Below are 21046 nucleotides of genomic sequence, written 5' to 3'. Positions count from 1 at the left end.
TCTCCTCTATCCATGGAATTTTCCAAGCAAGTGGAGTGGACTGTCACTTCCTACTCCAGGGGATCTTTCCAACCCAAGGATGAAACCCATATCTCTTGTGTCTCCTGCATTGGAAAAAGATTCTTTACCACTGTGCCATCATATTCAGTAGGTTAAGTGTATTAAATGCATTTTTAACTTATGATATTTCAAATTACAATTGGTTTATCAGGATATAACCCCATCATATAATCCTGAAATTTGTATAGGACCACAAAAAACTTTGAATAGCCAAAGCAATCTTGAGAAAGAAGAACAAAGTTGGAGTTATCACTCTCCATGACTTTGAACTATTCTACAATGCTATAGTAATCAAATCAGTGTGATACTGGTACAAAAACAGATATAGATAAATGGAACAGAATAGAGAGCCCCCAAATAAATCCACACACATGAGAAACCTATATGCAGGTCAGGAAGCAACAGTTAGAACCTGACATGGAACAACAGACTGATTCCAAATGGGAAAAGGAGTACATCAAGGCTGTATATTGTCACCCTGCTTATTTAACTTCTATGCAGAGTACATCATGAGAAATGCTGGGCTGGAAGAAGCACAAGCTGGAATCAAGATTGCCAGGAGAAATATCAATAACCTCAGATATGCAAATGACACCACCCTTATGGCAGAAAGTGAAGAGGAACTCAAAAGCCTCTTGATGAAAGTGAAAGAGGGGAGTGAAAAAGTTGGCTTCAAGCTCAACATTCAGAAAACGAAGATCGTGGCATCTGGTCCCATCACTTCATGGCAAATAGATGGGGAAACAGTGGAAACAGTGTCAGACTTTATTTTTGGGGCTCCAAAATCACTGCAGATGGTGACTGCAGCCATGAAATTAAAAGACGCTTACTCCTTGGAAGGAAAGTTATGACCAACCTAGATAGCATATTCAAAAGCAGAGACATTACTTTGCCAACAAAGGTCCGTCTAGTCAAGGCTATGGTTTTTCCAGTGGTCATGTATGGATGTGAGAGTTGGACTGTGAAGAAAGCTGAGCGCTGAAGAATTGATGCTTTTGAGCTGTGGTATTGGAGAAGACTCTTGAGAGTCCCTTGGATTGCAAGGAGATCCAACCAGTCCATTCTGAAGGAGATCAGCCCTCGGATTTCTTTGGAAGGAATGATGCTAAAGCTGAAACTCCAGTACTTTGGCCACCTTATGCTAAGAGTTAACTCATTGGAAAAGACTCTGATGCTGGGAGGGATTGGGGGCAGGAGGAGAAGGGGAAAACAGGGGATGAGATGGCTGGATGGCATCACTGACTCGATGGACGTGAGTCTGAGTGAACTCCGGGAGTTGGTGATGGACAGGGAGGCCTCATGTGCTGCGATTCATGGGGTTGCAAAGAGTCGGACACAACTGAGCAACTGAACTGAACTAAACTGATATGGTCAATTAAACTATGACAAAGGGGGCAAAAATTTACAGTGAGGAAAAGTGAGGAGAGACAGTCTCTCAAATAATTGGTGATGGGAAAACTGGACAGCTACATGGAAGAACATAAAACTAGATTTTTTTCACACCATATACAAAAATAGACTCAAAATAGATTAAAGACTTAAACTTAAGACCAGAAAGTATAAAACTCCTAGAAGAAATATAGACAGTGTTCACCTTGACTTTGGTCTTAACATTTTTTTTTTTTTGGATCTTTCTCTTTAAGCAAGGGAAACAAAAGCAAACTCTGTGGGAGAGGGAGAGGGTGGAAAGATTTGGGAGAATGGCATTGAAACATGTAAAATATCATGTATGAAACGAGTTGCCAGTCCAGGTTCGATGCACGATACTGGATGCTTGGGGCTGGTGCACTGGGACGACCCAGAGGGATGGTATGGGGAGGGAGGAGGGAGGTGGGTTCAGGATGGGGAACACATGTATACCTGTGGCGGATTCATTTTGATATTTGGCAAAACTAATACAATTATGTAAATTTTAAAAGTAAAATAAAATTTAAAAAAAAAGTTAAAAGTGAGATGACGTCAAACGAAAAAGTCTTTTTACAGTGAAGGAAACCTTAACAAAATGAGAAGGTAACCCTAATGAATGAAAGAAAATATTTGCAAATGATATGCCCAATAAAGGATTAATATCCGAACTTGTAAAGAACTCATACAAACAAAAGTCAAAGTGTTAGTAGCTCAGTTGTGTTCGCCTCTTTGCAACTCGATGGATTGTAGCCCGCCAGGCTCCTCTGTCCATGGTTTTTCCCAGGCTGAAGCAGTTGTCATTTCCTTTTTCCAGGGATCTTTCTGACCCGGGGATCAAATCCGGGTCTCCCACATTGCAGACAGATTCTTTACTGTCTGAACTCACACAGCTCAATATCAAAAGAACAAGAAAATATAATTTTAGAATAGGCAAAGGTCCTAAATAGACATTTTTCCCACATAATATATATATATATATGGTTTGCGGGCACATGAAAAGATATTCAATATCATTAATGCAATCAAAACCACGTTGAGATACCGCCTGATACCTGTCAGAATGGCTATCAGTAAAAAGACACAAAATAATAATTCTTGGCAAAGATATACAGAAAAGGTAACTGTTGTGCACTGTTGGTACATTGAAAATTGGTAACACTTACATTAAGGAAAACAGTATGGAGTTTCCTCAAAAAATTAAAAATAAGACTACCATACAATTTAGGAATCCCACTCCTGGTATTTGCCCCCAAGAAAAGGAAAACACTAACTCAAAGAGATATATACACTTCAGTGTTCATTGCAGCATTATTTCCAGTAGTCATAACATGGGAAATAATTTATGTGTCCACTGACATGTAAATGGATAAAGAATGTATAAGTGGAATAGTACCCAACTATAAAAAATTAGGAAATCTTACCACGGCAAGAGCATGAATGGACATAGGAGAGTATTATCTAAGTGAAATAAGCCAGACAAAGAAAGACAAATACTGTATGTTTTCACATACATGTGGAATCTAAAAAACAAAACAAACAAATGTAACAAAATAGAAACAGACTCATAGATACAGAAAACAAACCAGTGGTTGCCAGAAAGAAAGGAGGTTTGGGGAGAGCAAAATAGGTGAAGGAAATTAAAAGATACAAACTATGAGTTATAAAATAAATTGCACTGAGATGCAATGCATAGCACTGAGAATATAGTCAATAATGTTATAACTTTGTATATTGTATAGTTATAGAAATATCAAATCACTATGTTGTACATTGAAACTAATATAATATTGTGAGTCAACTATGCTTCAATTTTTCAAAAAGGCAAACGAATCGCCAGTCCAGGTTCGATGCAGGATACAGGATGCTCGGGGCTGGTGCACTGGGATGACCCAGAGGGATGGTACGGGGAGGGAGGTGGGAGGGGGGTTCAGGATGGGGAACACGTGTACCCCTGTGGTGGATTCATGTTGATGTATGGCAAAACCAATACAATATTGTAAAGTAATTAGCCTCCAATTAAAATAAATAAATTTATATTAAAAAAGTCAAATTTGTTTAATTTGATTAGCTAGAACTTAAAAAAATAGTACCTTTTACCTTCTTTCCAGTACATTTAAAGCATAATTGAGATTCATAGCTAAAGAAGACTTCTAGGTCATAAGTCAAGGCCTGGGTAGAGAATGATATGATTCATTTATAATTAGTGCTAAGTAGGTCCACGTTGAGTTAAATATATCTTTTGTGATTATATTTACTCTAATTTGCCTTACACACAATCATTTTATGGAAGAAGCCAAATTTTATAGAAACGCAGGTCAGGAAAAATAAGCTACACATGTCCAAAGTGGGATGTGTCCAAATTAACTAGATTTTATTGTGTGAATGTCAAAGGAAGAGACTTAAAGAATGTTGGAGACGTTCCGGACATTGTCCTAATCCTTTCTTAATGATTCAGGTACTATGTCAGTCAAGTGAGGGATTATTGCACTGACATATAACATTCCCAGGAGCGTATAAAGCCCTTAGTAAGGAATTACTTTCCTGAGAGTGAAAGTGAGTCACTGACCCCACAGTTTTCAGTGTTCAGAATGTACACAGGGTCATGTAAGGATTAGGTTGAGGCCTAAAAGAGCCCCAAGTGACTCACAGTTGGAATTACAACATCAGGCCCATGTTTGCAAGATCTTGGTTATAAATGTACTCCTTGAAATGTCTCTATTGGATTTGATAGAATTATAAGCCTGAAGTCCCATATTGCTGTAGATTGTCACTCATCTACTCAGCAAACAGTGGTTGAGAGCCTCCTATTCTGTTCTAGGCATTATGCATGGACCACCATCCTATTTCTTCTTCTTCTTTTTTTTTTTTTACTTTACAATATTGTATTGGCTTTGCCATATATCAACATGAATCCACCACGGATGCACATGTGTTCCCCATCATGAACCCCTCTCCCACGTCCCTCCGCATACCATCCCTCTGAGTCATCCCAGTGCACCACCCCGAGCTTCCTGTATCATGCATCGAACCTGGACTGGTGATTCATTTCCTATTATACAGAGTGAAGTAAGCCAGAAAGAAAAACACCAATACAGTATACTAATACATATATATGGAATTTAGAAAGATGGTAATGATAACCCTGTATGCGAGACAGCAAAAGAGACACAGATGTCTAGAACAGTCTTTTGGATTCTGTGGGAGAGGGTGAGGGTGGGATGATTTGGGAGAATGGCATTGAAACATCCTATTTCTTCCTTAAGACTTAGTTGTCATTATCTCCTCCAATAAACCCCTTCAGACACTTTCCACCCACATCACCGTTCCCTAGTCCTCTTCTAATATTCAAGGAGCATGCTCCTCATGTGTTTCACATTGTTTTATTATCACTTTTCCAGAGCTTCCTATGAAGATAATAATAGGTCTTTATTATAATCCCTATGCTTTGTTCACAGCATGGCCAAGAGCTGGCTCTATATACTTGTCTGTTGAATAAATCATAGAATCCTTGCCTTTGAGAAACACAGTGTATATAGGGAAAGAGATAAATAGTTACAGTATAAAGAATAATTCTATATAGAGAATCAAGTGTTATAAACTTCCATATGGTAGGAGAAGTAACTGTCTAAAACTGATGCACAAAAGTGATGTTAGACATGGACCTTGAATAATAAGAAGGAGACAGTTTGAGAGTGAACTTGAGCCAGAAATGCTGACATGTACAAAGGCAGAGACAGGTTTAAGGAGTGGTGGCTCAGACGGTTAAGCGTCTGTATACAATATGGGAGACTCAGGTTTGATCCCTCTGTCAGGAAGTTCCCTGGAGAAGGAAATGGCAGTCCACTCTAGTACTATCGCCTGGAAAATCCCATGGACAGAGAAGCCTGGTAGGCTACAGTCTATGGGGTAGCAAAGAGTTGGACACGACTGAGTGATCTTCACCGTAAGTGATTTTGGAGAGCTAGAGTTTTAACAGAGAGTCTCTAACATTGGTGTACTTAAGAATTACGTTAGAAACTTGACAATAATGCTGAGGGATTGAGAAGATTCCCTGGAGTAGGAAATGGCAACTCACTCCAGAGTTTTGTTTTTTTTTTTTGCCTAGAGAATCCCACGGACAGAGGAGCTTGGTAGGCTGCAACCCATGGGGTCTCACAGAGTCAGACACAACTGAAGCAACATAGCATGTACACATGCAGACAGAAATTCACCTTTCTTATGAATATTACCCAACGTATTTTACCTACCTGGGAGGGTCCTCTTAACTTCAGTGTTGGATTGTGAGCTCTTGATAGGAAGGAACCATGCCTCACACATGTTGGAATGATTTCCAGAGCCCAGCAGTGCAAGAACATGCCCAGGGATGGATCATTTTACTGACTGGGTAAGAATATTATTGTTTGTTAGGTAGGATGGCTTATCTTATTTTGGAAAATACATAAAGTCCTTTCTATTATGTAATACAGGCATTAGGTGATATTTGAAAAACAAGTTTTCTTTCCTGGTCATAGAAACCCACACTTTTCTTCATCTTGAGAAAAAGAATGCTGGAAAATAAACTGAAGATCAACTCTCAGAAATAATTAAGAAGAATACACGGATTTATTATATCAAGATACTGTTATTTAGAAATAGTTAACATAATTGTGAAGGTCAAGGCAGGTATAATAGTCAGATATCTGGGGGTTTAGTTCAAGTACGTCATGCACATGAGGTTAGATGCAGGGAAGAGATCTGTGGGGAACAAGAATGGTCTTGAATGCAGAATGGGAGCCCTTTTGCTTGTGGCTTAGTGGTACCACAGGGTACTAAAGCTGGTGGTCATTTAAAACAAGGAAAATTTTAAATGAATGATATGTCCACATTGATGTGATAGTGACTGGTTCATGGTTGATTTCAGCAAGAGGATCCACCACAGCTGGGGCGACAGCAAGTTGTACGGCAGCAGGTAGTCTGGCAGCAGACGCGGCGGCAGCAGCTGGACACGCCGCAGCTGGGGCGGCAGGTGGTCTGGCAGCAGACGGGGCGGCAGCAGCTGGACACGCCGCAGCTGGGGCGGCAGGTGGTCTGGCAGCAGACGGGGCGGCAGCAGCTGGACACGCCGCAGCTGGGGCGGCAGGTGGTCTGGCAGCAGACGGGGCGGCAGCAGCTGGACACGCCGCAGCTGGGGCGGCAGGTGGTCTGGCAGCAGACGGGGTGGCAGCAGCTGGACACGCCGCAGACGGGGCGGCAGCAGCTGGACACGCCGCAGCTGGGGCGGCAGGTGGTCTGGCAGCAGACGGGGCGGCAGCAGCTGGACACGCCGCAGCTGGGGCGGCAGGTGGTCTGGCAGCAGACGGGGCGGCAGCAGCTGGACACGCCGCAGACGGGGCGGCAGCAGCTGGACACGCCGCAGCTGGGGCGGCAGCAGGTGGTCCTGCAGCAGGTGGTCTGGCAGCAGCTGGGCCGGCAGCAGGTCTCCAGGCAGAGACTTCGACCACAGCTCTGGTCAGAGCAGACGGAGCCACAACAGGAGCTGACCATGGTGTCAGAGGATGGAGATTCTAGGTGAGTTAGAGAGTGAGATTCTTGAGTTTGGAAGTCTCATTGCAACAGGTCCCCTTTTATACCCACCTGAGGGACGGCTGTCACTATGTTAAGGGCTATTTCCTTGTTATTGTTTGCCTTAATAGATAGGCAATTATCAAATTAGTTATTTGGTGAATAGAATGCATTTTTCCTTTCTCTGTGTTGTGGTTCAGCCAATCTAGTCTTTCCTCTTGACTCACATTTCATCTTCTTTCTTATGTGCATCATCTGATTTCAAAGACTCTTCAGCTTCTTTATCTAATTGGTTGTCATATAAACATCATTTAAATGTCAACACTCGGCATCATCCTTAAAGCTGTGTCTCATACCAGCCCTCAAGTGGGATAATAGATCTTGTTCCCTAAAGACAGTTTGAGAAAAATAAACTGTGACCATACTGGAGTACATGGAGGAATTTTTCTTTAAAAAGTGGAGAGGCTATTCTAAGACAGAAAACTTACTAACAATAAAGGAAAAGGTTAAAAAATTTTAATGTCTAATTAGTCTTTTTAAAGCTTTAAACAAAACCAAAAGACTACAAAAGAGCAAACTGTACAATATTGTAAAGTAATTAGCCTCCAATTAAAATAAATAAATTTAAATTTTAAAAAAGCGCAAACTGAAGTAAATAACAACTGGGTTAACCAATATAACCAAAAAGACCTAATTTTCTTTTTTTTTTCCTGTTTTACCCAAAGTTTATTTATTTATTTTACTTTACAATATTGTATTGGTTTTGCCATACATTGACATGAATCCACCATGGGAAAGACCTAATTTTCTCAATGCATGCATAGTAAGAAAAAAAAGGTCAACAACCAAATAGAAAATTGAGGGAAGGATATTAACAGTCATTTCACTGAAAAAGAAATATTAATGCCTTTTAAGGTTTTAAAAGATGTTCAGTCTCATTTATAATTTTGAAAATTTTAATTGAACAGTTTATCCATTTGCAAACCAAATATTGAACACTTACTATGTCCCAGGTCTTGCCCTAGGCTCTGGGGATAACAACAGTGAATAGTTTGAAATGACAAATACAAAATATCTAATTTTTTTTAACTCTAATAAGTTGGAGAGCTTGAAAGGAAACAGATGTTTTCATACACAGAATGGTAGGTGTCTAAGCTGGAGTAAATTCTTTATAAAGTAATTCAGCAGTAACTATAAGATTTGATTGAGCAATTTCACTTCTAGAAAAATATTCAACAGATACACATAAGCAGGAGCTCCAGGATATAAGCTCAAAATATTCTTTGCAGCATTTTTGGTAAGAACAAAAGTCTGAAATTGAACTGTATTGTGACTACGGAGGAGAATGTCTCTGATATAGAAAATACACACCAGGGCCTATATTACAGAGCATCATTTTGTCATGAAGAACACTTCTTGAGCTATTCTTGCAACTTTTCCATAATTTTTAAATTATTTTAATGAGGAAAATAAGTACACTTTTATGGCAAAACAGACCATCCCTATTCCATATAGACACACCTTGTTTCTTAGACAAAATTTCAGCAAGGAGGGAAGAAGGTAAAAAAGAAAGCCAAGCTATATGAACATGTTTGGTTGTGCTGTTTTTCAGTTATTTAAGTCTAATTTCATTGCATTTGGGTAAGAGAGAGAAGTTTATATTATTCTGCTTTAAGAGTTTTCTTTGCAGTCTATATGTTTTTGAACATCCTTGAGCTATATAGATATATATGAAAATTATGAAAAGTTTGTCAGGCATCCCTGCTCAGTTATGTCTAACTCTTTTGATTCCATGGACTATAGCCTGGAAGGCTCCTCTGTCCTTATGATTTCCCAGGCAAGAATACTGCAGTGGGTTGCCATTTCCTTCTCCAGGGGATCTTTTGGACCCAGGGATTGAACCTGTGGCTCCTGTATTGTCAGGCAGATTCTTTACCACTGAGTCACCTGAGAGTGCATATAAATGTCAATTACATCTAAGTTGATAATGGTTCTACTCACATTCTCTGTTTCCTTGTTTATTTTTCTCCTTTAAATGACCATTCTAAAATAGGGTGTTAAAGTCTCTGCTATAATTGTGGTTTTATAAATTTTAACTATGTATAATAGGTTTTTTGCACTTAGTTTCAACATAGCTCAACAGCATTTATGATAAAAAGAAAGTTACAATTTATATAAACATAAATTCATATATCAGTGATAAGTCACAAAGTGAAGGCAAGAACAGGTGTTAGAGATTTTGATCTAATTGGACTACAGTTCTACAGCCATTTGTTTGTTTGGAGATGGTTGGTGCTCTGCCTGAAGGCAGGAAGACAGCTAGGAAATACCCCTCCTCCTTAGAATGATTATAATGTGTTTTGAGGGAGTAGTTTTAGGGAGAGGGTGGGAAGATTTGGGAGAATGGCATTGAAACATGTAAAATATCATGTATGAAACGAGTTACCAGTCCAGGTTCGATGCACGATACTGGATGCTTGGGGCTGGTGTGCTGGGATGACCCAGAGGGATGGTATGGGGAGGGAGGAGGGAGGAGGGTTCAGGATGGGGAACACATGTATACCTGTGGTGGATTCATTTTGATATTTGGCAAAACTAATACAATTATGTAAAGTTTAAAAATAAAATAAAATTAAAAATAAATAAATAAATAAATAAAAAATAAAAAAATCACAGTCATCAGTTCAAAAAAAAAATAAAATCATAATTACATTATAAGAATATACACACTCTACTTCCTTCTGATTCATTCCTTCACTTTGTCTTATGTAGTTGTAAACTGTACACTATCCCTTGAATTTTCATACATGACATGTTTTATTTCTAAGAATCAATCTCTATACATTACCTGTCTTCAACAGAATGATTTCTCTTTCTCATCAATATCGCCAATACACTCTGCCTGACACGTGTCTTCCTATATGAATCCAAGATTTCATTGTGAGTTACATTGTGATGGGAATTGGGTCACATTTGACTTAGTGCTTCCCAAAAGGACCTTGCAGGGTGGTCCATAACTCAACTGTAGTAAAAAGGAAGCTCTTGTTTTCTCTCAATAAACTTGCAAAACCAATACAATATTGTAAAGTAATTAGCATCCAATTAAAATAAATAAATTTATATTAAAAATAAACTTTCAGGCAAGGAGGGGAATCTATTTTTGGGGAGGAAAGTCATTATTTAGCATTTTCTCTGATACAGGATTTGATTGATATGTAAAATCAGTTTTCTTTGTTCACATGACAGAAATACAAATTTATCTCCAGTTCATAATCGACACTAAAAAAATAAAGGGCCAAAAATGTTTCTGATACCAAGTGTTTATGGACACGTAGTTGTTCCATCACACAGAACTCACTGCAAAGGCCAGGTCATGCACAGCAGTCATGGGATTAGGAGCCTGTCCCCAGGAACTAGAGTAGACATTTGATCATCTGCCGGAATGTCAAGGTAACAGGCACAGAATCTGGACAGTCTCTGTGGTACTCAGTTTAAACTGCTTATTTTAGAACAGTTTCTTGGTGGCACGATCGATGGGATGGACAAACACAGTGACAGATCAGAGCCAGTCCAGATGCTGTGGACAAAAGAAATGAAAAAAAAAAATGAATATGCAGGAATACTGGTGGTTGACTCAGGGCTGGGGTGAGGAATGAAGTTCAACAACAAGAAAATCCGTAATGTTGGGAGACACCAGGCAGTCTGGCAGCAGACTGGGCAGCAGCAGCTGGACACTCCACAGCTGGGGACACAGCAACTGGAACTGTAGCATCAGTGGGTAGCAACAACTGGAGACGCAGCAGCTGGATGCACGGCAGCTGCGGTGGCAGCAGGTGGTCTGGCAGCAGCTGGGGTGGCAGCAGGTCTCCTGGCACAGACCTTGGCCACAGCCCTGGTCAGAGCAGATGGACCCACAACAGGAGCTGACCATGGTGTCAGAGGGTGTGGGTTCTGGGTTTCCAGGAGACTGAGGTTCTCAAATGGAAGTCTTCTCCCAAGTCCTATTGTATACCCTGATGAGAAGATGTCATCATCATGTCCAAGATTATCTTCTAGCTGCTGTTTATCATGTTTAAAGGGAAATTATCAGACATTTTGACGCGGCATCTGGCTAGCTTTGGTATTTAAAGAGAATGCTTACTTATCTTTATTTAATCATTTATGCCTGAAAAGGAGCATTTGCCTTTCTTTTCTTATTTTATCTTCATCCCATCTGCTCCCTCTTACACTTTCCAAAATGTGTTATTTGATACTCTGAACATTATCATTCTTTAGCCTTAATGACATTTAACTTCTTGTACCCAAAACAGACACACAATCACAATTCTTGCTATTTGGACAATACTTAGATCCAAACATGGATAAGCTAATGCACCAAAATTCAGACCTCAATACACTATAGCAAAGTGGCTGGTGGCAAAATCAGCATATAACACACTAGTAACTTATGGAGAAGCTAAGGAATATAACTGGATTTAAGGCACATGGCTTCAGATTGTTCAAAATAGAAGTGATCACTGTTTCAAACCAACATCCCAATTACTCAGCCCTATTACAAATTACTGCTAGTTCAAGTTCCAAGCTAGTAAACTTGGAGTTCTCCTTTATTCAAGTGAGTCCCTGTTGATTCCCACATGGAATCATTTAAGAGCCATTCTCAGGACAGAGGCACAGAAGGGAAAGATGATATTCAGTCCATCCCTCTTCTGCTATGATTCCACTCTGACTCAATGAACAGCAGCTGATTATTTGACTGGATGAACTGGTAATGCTATTACCCATATACTGGATCTACTAACAGGGGTTTATAGAACTTTGCCACCAAGACCAGGATGCCCAGCAGCAGAGGCATCAGAAATCCATAACTGCAGTTAAGTCAGAGCAAATGAAGTATCAGGAGCCACAGTGTTAATCAGTGAAATAAATATGCTCTTTCTTTCAAAAGGTTACAAATATGGAAATTGCTAAGTATCCAAAATATTATGCTTTGCTCCACTGAGTCATTGTTGTCCCTTTTGTTCCTGCATGTTTATAATTTATTGACATTTGTATATTTTTATCGGCTTATAACATTGAGTTTTGCTTGTAACATATTACATTTAGATTTCTGTATACACTACCGAATGATCATCATCAAAGGTATGGTTTCCTTCACCATACATTTGCCCATTTTTACCCACTTTGACATCCTCCATAGCCTTTCTTTGAAACTGCAATTCAAAGAAAAATATTTCAGTTGTCAAATTAGCAGCTTTGAAACTTTTCCCTTTGCCGTTAAATGTATTAATAAAGATAGTGTCCCCAGAGCAAGTCTGTTATCAGGTCTGTCAGCAGATTTGGAGTTAAGCAAGGAAAGATAATGTTTAATATAGTGAGTTCAGTTCAGTTCAGTCGCTCAGTCGTGTCTGACTCTGAGACCCCATGAACCGCAGCACGCCAGGCTTCCCTGTCCATCACCAACTCCTAGAGTTTACCCAAACTCATGTCCATTGAGTCGGTGATGCCATCCAACTATCTCATCCTCAGTAGTCCCCTTCTCCTCCTGCCCTTGATCTTTCCCAGCTTCAGGGTCTTTTCAAGTGAGTCAGCTCTTCGCATCAGGTGGCCAAAGTATTGGAGTTTCAGCTTCAATATCAGTCCTTCCAATGAACACCCAGGACTGATCTCCTTTAGGATGGACTAGTTGGATCTCCTTGCAGTCCAAGGGGCTCTCAAGAGTCTTCTCCAACACCACAGTTCAAAAGCATCAACTCTTCTGTGCTCAGTCCCTTGTTTTTAGGAAATGAGATACCAAGTGGAAAAGCTTCCTACTCATAGATTTATCTATCATTGAATTTTGTGTGGCATAGATGAAAGCCTTGTTAAAATGTAACTTTAATTCAGAATGTGTTAAAGTATGAGTTGAATTCATCACTTTTGTTTCACCTGTCTTGAGGGGTGAATCCCAATATAAGTAGCTCCAAGAGGAAAATGTAGGTGGGGACAATGGCTCTGAAATCTTCTACAAATTATCCTAACTGACAGGTCACAAAAGGATGAATTCTGTCTTGAGAAATGATGATTCATACTTAAATAAAGGTATGGATGTTAATGGTTTCTCCCGTTTCTGGAAATAAGTCCCTATGGTTTAATATTAACTAGGAGAATAATCCTATTTTTAGAAGATTCATAATAGTTAGGGAACACTTCCTCCTTAAGCAATTTTCCATGGATCATGAAAAAAGTTATAAATAATAACAAGGAAAATTCTGTTCATTGGTCCTAAATTTGGGAACCAGAGTATAAAAGGTCTAGTAGAGAAGAGGTATTCAGATTCTGAGAAATTTGTCTCTGCTCAGAAGCCACCCCTCCACACCTGACACCATGAGCCATTCCTGCTGCTCCCCTTGCTGTCAACCTACCTGCTGCAGGACCACCTGCTGCAAACCTACCTGTGTGACCACCTGCTGCAGGACCACCTGCCTCAAGCCTACTTGTGTGACCACCTGCTGTCAGCCCACCTGCTGTGAGTCCAGCTGCTGTCGGCCTTGCTGCCCCCCAACTTGCTATCAGACTAGTGAAAATACCTGCTGTAGGACCACCTGCTGCAAACCTACCTGTGTGACCACCTGCTGCCACCCCGCCTGCGGTGGGTCCAGCTGCGGCCAGCCTTGCTGCTGCCCTATCCGCTGTCAGACCACCTGCTGCAGGACCACCTGCCTCAAGCCTATTTGTGTGACCACTTGCTGCCAGCCCACCTGCTGTGAGTCCAGCTGCTGTCAGCCCTCCTGCCCCCAAACTTGCTGTCAAATCACTGAAACCACCTGCTGCAAACCTACTTGTGTGACCAGCTGCTGTCAGCCCACCTGCTGTGGATCCAGCAGCGGTGGACAAACCTGCGGTGGGTCTAACTGCTGTCAGCCTTGCTGTCAGCCAGCTTCCTGTGCACCCGTGTACTGCCATAGAACCTGCTACCACCCCACGTGCTGCTGCCTGCCTGGGTGCCAAGACCAGAGCTGTGGATCCAGCTGCTGCCAGCCTTGCAGCCGCCCTGTCTGCTGTCAGACCACCTGCTGTAGGACCACCTGCTGCAAACCTACTTGTGTGACCACCTGCTGCCAGCCTATGGGCTGTGGGTCAAGCAATTGTGGACAAATCTGCAGCAGATCCAGCTGCTGCCAGCCTTGTTGCTGCTGAAAATCTCACCAAAGAACCACCATCTCACAAATCAACCTTGCTTTTCCTAGGACAAATTCACTTCCAAATGATGCTGAAAGCCAGCAGTCTATTACCAATTTTTTTTGTTATTCATCTGCCTATATAAAAGCTTATGAATCAGCTTGATGGAATGTAGAGGACTTCACCTTGATTCTCCCCTTCCTATCTGTGTGGGTCATGTGCCAGTTTCCTGCATCATTATAATGGAGCATCTTGGCTTTGACTTTGAAGTCTAGATCTTCACCTTCTCTCTACATGTATTTTAGGGAAAAAATCCTCATGACTTTTTCTTTAGTTTCTAATACTTATCTTCATAATAGTCTTCATAATCATGTATCTTTTCAATATACTGATTATTTTTGTATCTTGCTTTCTTCTTTTCATAATCACTTTGAGTTGTCTCTCTAGATGCAGGGAATTTTACCTGGATTTCTAAATAAATCTTGTGCCACTATTCATCCCATACTGTGTTTTTTGTTATTATACAGCACACACACATTAATCATAATTATAACTATAATGACTATAGTTTGGACAGTCTATTAGATCAGTCTTTTCTCTGTGCAGGAATATCTAAAAGGAAAGTCAAATAGCAACTAGAAGTTTATTTTGTGAGACCAAAGAATCAAAATAAGTATTAGGAACAACAAAATGTGGAGATTAAATAAAATGCAACTGACCAACCAATGAATCAAAGAAGAAATCAAAAGAGAAATTTTAAAATACCTTGAGACAAATGATAATGGAATTACAGCATACCAAAATTTATGGGGTGCAGAAACAGAAGTTCTAAAAGATAAGCTCATAGCAATGAATGCTTAAGAAACAAAAAAAATTCAAATAAACTACCTAAGTTTACACTCAAGGAACTAGATAAAGAAGAACAAAGGAAGTGCAAAGTGAGTAGAAGCAAGGAAACAAAGATCATAGTGGAAATAAATGAAACAGAGACTAAAAAAGGAAAAAAAAATAAGACAAAAGAAAAATATTGTAAAGCAATTAGACTCCAATTAAATACATTTATAATAAAAGGTTAAAAAAACTAAAAGCTGTTTTTTTTTTAAAAGGTAAGTAAGCAAATTAAAAACTTTTGGTAGTTCTATTTCCAGTTTTTCAAGGAATCTCCACACTGTTCTCTATAGTGGCTGTACTAGTTTGCATTCCCACCAACAGTGAGGTGGGGTTCCTTTCTCTCCACACCCTCTCCAGCATTTATTGCTTGTAGACTTTTGGATCGCAGCCATTCTGACTGGCGTGAGATGGTACTTCATTGTGGTTTTGATTTGCATTTCTCTGATAATGAGTGATGTTGAGCATCTTTTCATGTGTTGGTTAGCCATCTGTATGTCTTCTTTGGAGAAATGTCTATTTAGTTCTTTGGTCCATTTTTTGATTGGGTCGTTTATTTTTCTGGAATTGAGCTGCAGTACGACCCCGCAATCCCACTACTGGGCATACATACTGAGGAAACCAGAATTGAAAGAGACATGTGTACCCCAATGTTCATCACAACACTGTTTATAATAGCCAGGACATGGAAGCAACCTAGATGTCCATCAGCAGATGAATGGATAAGAAAGCTGTGGTACATATACACAATGGAGTATTACTCAGCCATTAAAAAGAATACATTTGAATCAGTTCTAATGAGGTGGATGAAACTGGAGCCTATTATACAGAGTGAAGTAAGCCAGAAAGAAAAACACCAATACAGTATACTAATGCATATATATGGAATTTAGAAAGATAGTAACGACAACCCTGTATGTGAGACAGCAAAAGAGACACAGATGTATAGAACAGTGTTTTGGACTCTGTAGGAGGTGGGGGGAATGATTTGGGAGAATGACATTAAAACATGTATAATATCATATAAGAAATGAGTCGCCAGTCCAGGTTTGATGCAGGATACAGGAAGCTTGGGGCTGGTGCACTGGGATGACCTAGAGGGATGGTATGGGGAGGGAGGTGGGAGGGGGGTTCAGGATGGGGAACAGGTGTACACCCGTGGTGGATGCATGTTGATGTATGGCAAAACCAATACAATATTGTAAAGTAAAAAAAAAAAAATTTAAAAATTTAAAAAAAAAATTTAGGTAGACTCACTAAGAAAAAAAGAAGCCTCAAATTTAATATCAGAAATGAAAGAACATTGCAAACTAGAGTGTAAACACTGTAAAGTATAATACATTGGTGAAAGAAATTGAAGAAAATACAAACAAATTTTTTGCTCAGGGATTAGAATAATTAATATTGTTAAAATATCCTTACTGCCTAAAGTAATTTACAGATTCAGTTCAATCCCTATTAAAGATCCAATGGCATTTTCACCAAAATAAGAAAAAAAATTTTAATATGTGTATGGAAGCATAGAAAACTCAGATAACCAAAGCAATCTTGATAAAGAAGAACAAAGCTGGAGACATAATGCTTGCTGATAGCAAAGTTTTGTGCTACAAAACTATAGTAAATAACACTGTATCAGTTCAGTTCAGTTGAGTTCAGTCGCTCAGTCGTGTCCGACTCTTTGCAACCCCATGAATCGCAGCACACCAGGCCTCCCTGTCAATCACCAACTCCCAGAGTTCACTCAGACTCACGTCCATCGAGTCAGTGATGCCATCCAGCCATCTCATCCTCTGTCGTCCCCTTCTCCTCCTGCCCCCAATCCCTCCCAGCATCAGAGTCTTTTCCAATGAGTCAACTCTTCATGTGAGGTGGCCAAAGTACTGGAGTTTCAGCTTTAGCATCATTCCTTCCAAAGAAATCCCAGGGCTGATCTCCTTCAGAATGGACTGGTTGGATCTCCTTGCAGTCCAAGGGACTTTCAAGAGTCTTCTCCAACACCACATAGTTTGGCATAAAAACACACATACATCATGGAACAAAAATAGAGAGCCCAGACATAAACCCATACATTCTACAGCCAATTAATTTATAGCAAAGGAACCAGGAATATACAATGATGAAAATACAGTCTTTTCAACACATGGTGCTGAAAAAACTTACTGCCACTTACAAAAGAATAAAACTGAACTACTATCTTACACCATACACAAAAATTAACTCAAAATGGACTTCTGGTGGTCTAGGGGTTAACAATCCACCTGCCGGTGCAGGGGACATGGGTTTGATCCCTGGTCTGGGAAGCTTCCACATGCCTCCAAGCAAATATGCTCACCACCACATCTACTGAACCCTCTGCACTCTCGGGTCTGTGCTCTGCAAAAAGATGCCGCCACAGCGAGGAGCCTGCACACCTCAACTAGAGAGTAGCTCTCACTTACCACGACTGGAGAAAGTCTGCACACAGCAATGAAGACCAACACAGGCAAAAAGAAAAGAAAACTCAAAATGGATTAAAGATGAATCTGAAACCATAAAATTTCTGGAGGAAACATAGACCTTAACATTGGTCTTGGTGCTTAAAAAAAAAATAGACACTAAGAACAAAAGTAAAAAGTAAAGTGGGACTACATCAAACCCAAAAACGGGAATTCCCTGGTGGTCCACTGAGTGTGACTGTGCTTTCACAGCTGGGGACCTGGGTTGAATCCCTGGTCCAGGAATTAAGATCCCACAAGCCACATGGTATAGCCAAAAGAAAAAAGCTTCCACACAGTAAAGTGAACAGTGAACAAAATGAAAAAGCAGCCTACTGATTGGGGGAAAATACTTGCAAATCATATACATGATAAGGATTGGTATTAAAATATATAAAGAACTCACTTGACCCAATAGCAAAAAAACAAAACAAAACAAAAACAATCTGATTGAAAAAATGGGCAGACGTTCAGAATAGACTTTTTTTTCTTATAAGACCTACAGATGGCCAATCGGTACTAGAAAGGTGCTCAACATTACTAAGCATCAGGGAAATGCAAATCAAAACCGTGATGAGTTACCACCTCATAGTTTTGCAAGACTATAATCAGAAGAACGAACTACATCAAGTCTTGGTGAGAATGTGGAGAAAATAAGAACATTTGTGGGCTGTTTCTGGGAGCATAAATTTGGGCAGCCACTATGAGAAATATTATGCCTGTTCCTCATAAATTAAAAGAAGAACTACCATCCAGTCCAGCAATTCCACTTCTGGGTATTTATCTGAAGAAAATAAAACACTAACTAGGAACAATATAAGCACCCACATGTTCACTGCAGCATTATTTACGATAGGTAAGATATGGAAACAACCAAAGTGTCCATCAATGGATGAATAAAGAAAATATGTTATGTATTATGCAATGGAATACAATTCAGCAGTAAAATATAAGCTGTTTTCCCATTTGTGACAATATAAATGGACCTGGAAGACTTTATGCTAAGTGAAACAAGTCAGACAGAGAAAGACAAATACTATATAATCTCACTTATATCTGGAATGCAAAAGAAACCCCAAAATCAAAAACCTGAGCTCATAGATGGAGAGAACACATTAATGGTAGCCAGAGTTGGAGTGGGGTGGTGGAGGGTGGGCAAAATGGGTAAAGTGAGTCAAAAGTACGAGCTTCCAGTTATAAATAAACTCATGAGTAAGGTAATGTACAGCATAGTGACTATAGTTAATAATACTCTATTATATATTTGAAAGTTGCTAAGAGAGTAAATATTAAAAGTTAATATTTTTATCACTCCAAAAAATTTGTAACTGTAGTTGGTGATGGAGTTTAACTAGACTTATTGTGGTGATCATTGTGCAAAATATACAAATATCAAATCATTATGTTTTACACTTGAAACTAATAGAATGTATTATGACAATTATACCTCAATTTATAAAAACAAGAGAGACACATACCAGTAGAATTCAGAAAGCTCACAATAGACAGGAGAGCATATAACACTGCTGGTAGTGAAATGTTGAAATACTGCTTTATTCATTTTTAATATTGTTGGCTATATTCTTTCCCTCTGTGTGTGAAAGTAGCGTAGTCATGTCCGACTCTTTGCCAACCCATAGACTCCACAGTCCATGGAATTCTCCAGGCCAGAATACTGGAGTGGGTAGCCTATCCCTTTGTCAGTGGATCTTCCTGACCCAGGAATTGAACCAGGGTCTCCTGCGTTGCAGGCAGATTCTTTACCAACTAAGCTATCAGGGAAGCCCATATTCTTCTCCTATGACATGACAATGACACTCCTACATTTGTAACTAGAGGAGAGAGAGGGAGAGAATTCCACAGGAAAAAATTTAAGAAATTATGTCTCACGCATTCAACATCTGTTAAAATATGTAAATTGCCAAATTCAAATATACCTTGGCCATCACTGTATTTGACTCAATTTTTAAAAGTCTGTATAAGTTGCAGGTCTCACCTCAGATCACTGACCCAGCTACAAAATAGGGATGGAATATTAATTGGTTGATGCTGTCTGAAACCCAATGTACTGCTTCTATGCCTGCTTCTAGTCTCCTGCATTGATGCTGATTTTCACATAAAAAAACATTGTGCAAACTATCCTCTACCTGAATGTCTCTGATAAAACTGGGAAACATATTGAGTAAGTTGTCCAGATATTGACTGATGTGGAAGCCTTGAACCCAAGTTTCTAGGGATCAGAGTTGGACTCAAGCAGGCTTCATTCATGACAGAATGCATCAGCATCCTGACCCTTTCGAGGCATGTCCCAATATAAATAGAGCCAAAGGAACAAAGCTGAGAAAGGAGAGCTATTCTGACTTTCACAGAGCCAGCAGGAGCTACCCCATGACCAGATGATGTCACATGACCAGAAATGCTGCTGGTGATGCTTCCTGACCTTTTCATTTCTAGGAAAGATTCTTAAGTACTAGATCCAATTAAGGAAAAGATCAAACACTAATTTACAGAGGCCTCTCTATAAAACACTAAGAAAGCAACTTCCTCCATGACAATTACCCTAAACTACAACAATAACATAAATAACAATGAGGAAAGTCCTGCTTATTGGTCCCAACATTGGGGGTCCAGTGTATAAAAAGCCCCAGAACAGAAGGGCTCATCAGAATCTGAGAAACTCAGCTCTGAGCCGGAGTCCACCCTCCACCACTGACACAATGACCCACTCGTGCTGCTCCCCGTGCTGTCAGCCCACCTGCTGCAGGACCACTTGCTGTGAGTCCAGCTGCTGCAAGCCCTGCTGCCCCCCAACTTGCTGGCAAACCACCTGCTGCAGGACTACCTGCTGCAGACCTACTTGTGTGACCACCTGCTGCCAGCCCAGCTGTTGCAGCAAACCCTGCTGTCAGCCCACCTGCTGTGAGTCCATCTGCTGCCAGCCCTCCTGCCCCTCAACTTGCTATCAAACTAGTGAAACCACCTGCTGTAGGACCACCTGCTGCAAGCCTACTTGTGTGACCACCTGCTGTCAGCCCACCTGCTGTGGGTCCAGCAGCTGTGGACAAATCTTCAGTGGGTCCAGCTGCGGCCAGTCTTGCTGCCAGCCAGCTTGCTGTGCACCTGTGTACTGCCGCAGAATCTGCTACCACCCCACGTGCTGCTGCCTGCCTGGGTGCCAAGCCCAGGAATGTGGATCCAGCTACTGCCAGCCTTCCTGTTGCTGATCACTTCACCAAAGTCTCCCCATCCCCACACAACATCATTTGTTAACTAGCTCGCTATTGTGTGGACAAAATCACTTCCTAGACTTTGCCGACAACTGCCATGTTCTACCAGAATTTCTGTTACTCATCTGCTGTTTAAAAGCTTGTGAGTCACCTGAATGGAGTGAAAAGGGGTTCCCCCTATCTCTTCCTTCCCTGTATGGGGATAATATATCAACTTCATGCATCCTTGATAAGGAGTTTGTCAAGGTATTAATGCTGATGTCAGGATCTACTTCCTAGTCATTCTAAATA

At 40.3% G+C, this 21046-nt stretch overlaps 3 protein-coding genes across 4 annotated transcripts; 2 read left to right on the top strand and 1 right to left on the bottom strand.

Annotated features, from left to right (window-relative positions):
* Positions 1-6363: 6363 nt before the first annotated feature.
* LOC129651234 (keratin-associated protein 4-1-like) lies at positions 6364-6990 on the bottom strand. 2 transcript variants are annotated; one of them, XM_055579935.1, is made up of 2 exons: positions 6805-6990; positions 6364-6648 (listed from the first exon to the last, which is right to left on the bottom strand). In XM_055579935.1, exons 1-2 carry the CDS (start codon positions 6988-6990, stop codon positions 6364-6366), a joined length of 471 nt encoding a protein of 156 aa, XP_055435910.1. The 2 variants fall into 2 exon arrangements, with proteins under 2 accessions (XP_055435910.1, XP_055435911.1); XM_055579936.1 differs by having other exon boundaries at positions 6364-6591.
* Positions 6991-13371: 6381 nt separating this feature from the next.
* LOC129650814 (keratin-associated protein 9-7-like) lies at positions 13372-14184 on the top strand. Its single transcript, XM_055579619.1, has 2 exons — positions 13372-13634; positions 13827-14184. Exons 1-2 carry the CDS (start codon positions 13372-13374, stop codon positions 14182-14184), a joined length of 621 nt encoding a protein of 206 aa, XP_055435594.1.
* A 6061-nt stretch (positions 14185-20245) lies between these two features.
* LOC129651232 (keratin-associated protein 9-1-like) lies at positions 20246-20752 on the top strand. The gene has a single exon (XM_055579933.1). The coding sequence runs from the start codon at positions 20246-20248 to the stop codon at positions 20750-20752; it is 507 nt and encodes a 168-aa protein (XP_055435908.1).
* Positions 20753-21046: the final 294 nt, after the last annotated feature.

This window comes from Bubalus kerabau, chromosome 4 (genome assembly GCF_029407905.1).
Source record: "Bubalus kerabau isolate K-KA32 ecotype Philippines breed swamp buffalo chromosome 4, PCC_UOA_SB_1v2, whole genome shotgun sequence".
NCBI lineage: Eukaryota > Metazoa > Chordata > Mammalia > Artiodactyla > Bovidae > Bubalus > Bubalus kerabau.
This window is presented reverse-complemented; position numbering and strand designations above follow the sequence as displayed.

Bases quoted from the DNA above. Each gene is read 5' to 3' on its own strand.
- LOC129651234 (XM_055579935.1), bottom strand. From the start codon at position 6,990: ATGGTCAGCTCCTGTTGTGGCTCCGTCTGCTCTGACCAGAGCTGTGGT. The intron at 6,649-6,804 runs GTCTGCTGCCAG...GTCTGCTGCCAG, and splicing joins TGTCCAGCTGCTGCCGCCCC to ACCACCTGCCGCCCCAGCTG.
- LOC129650814 (XM_055579619.1), top strand. From the start codon at position 13,372: ATGAGCCATTCCTGCTGCTCCCCTTGCTGTCAACCTACCTGCTGCAGG. The intron at 13,635-13,826 runs CGGTGGGTCCAG...CTGCAAACCTAC, and splicing joins ACCTGCTGCCACCCCGCCTG to TTGTGTGACCAGCTGCTGTC.
- LOC129651232 (XM_055579933.1), top strand. From the start codon at position 20,246: ATGACCCACTCGTGCTGCTCCCCGTGCTGTCAGCCCACCTGCTGCAGG.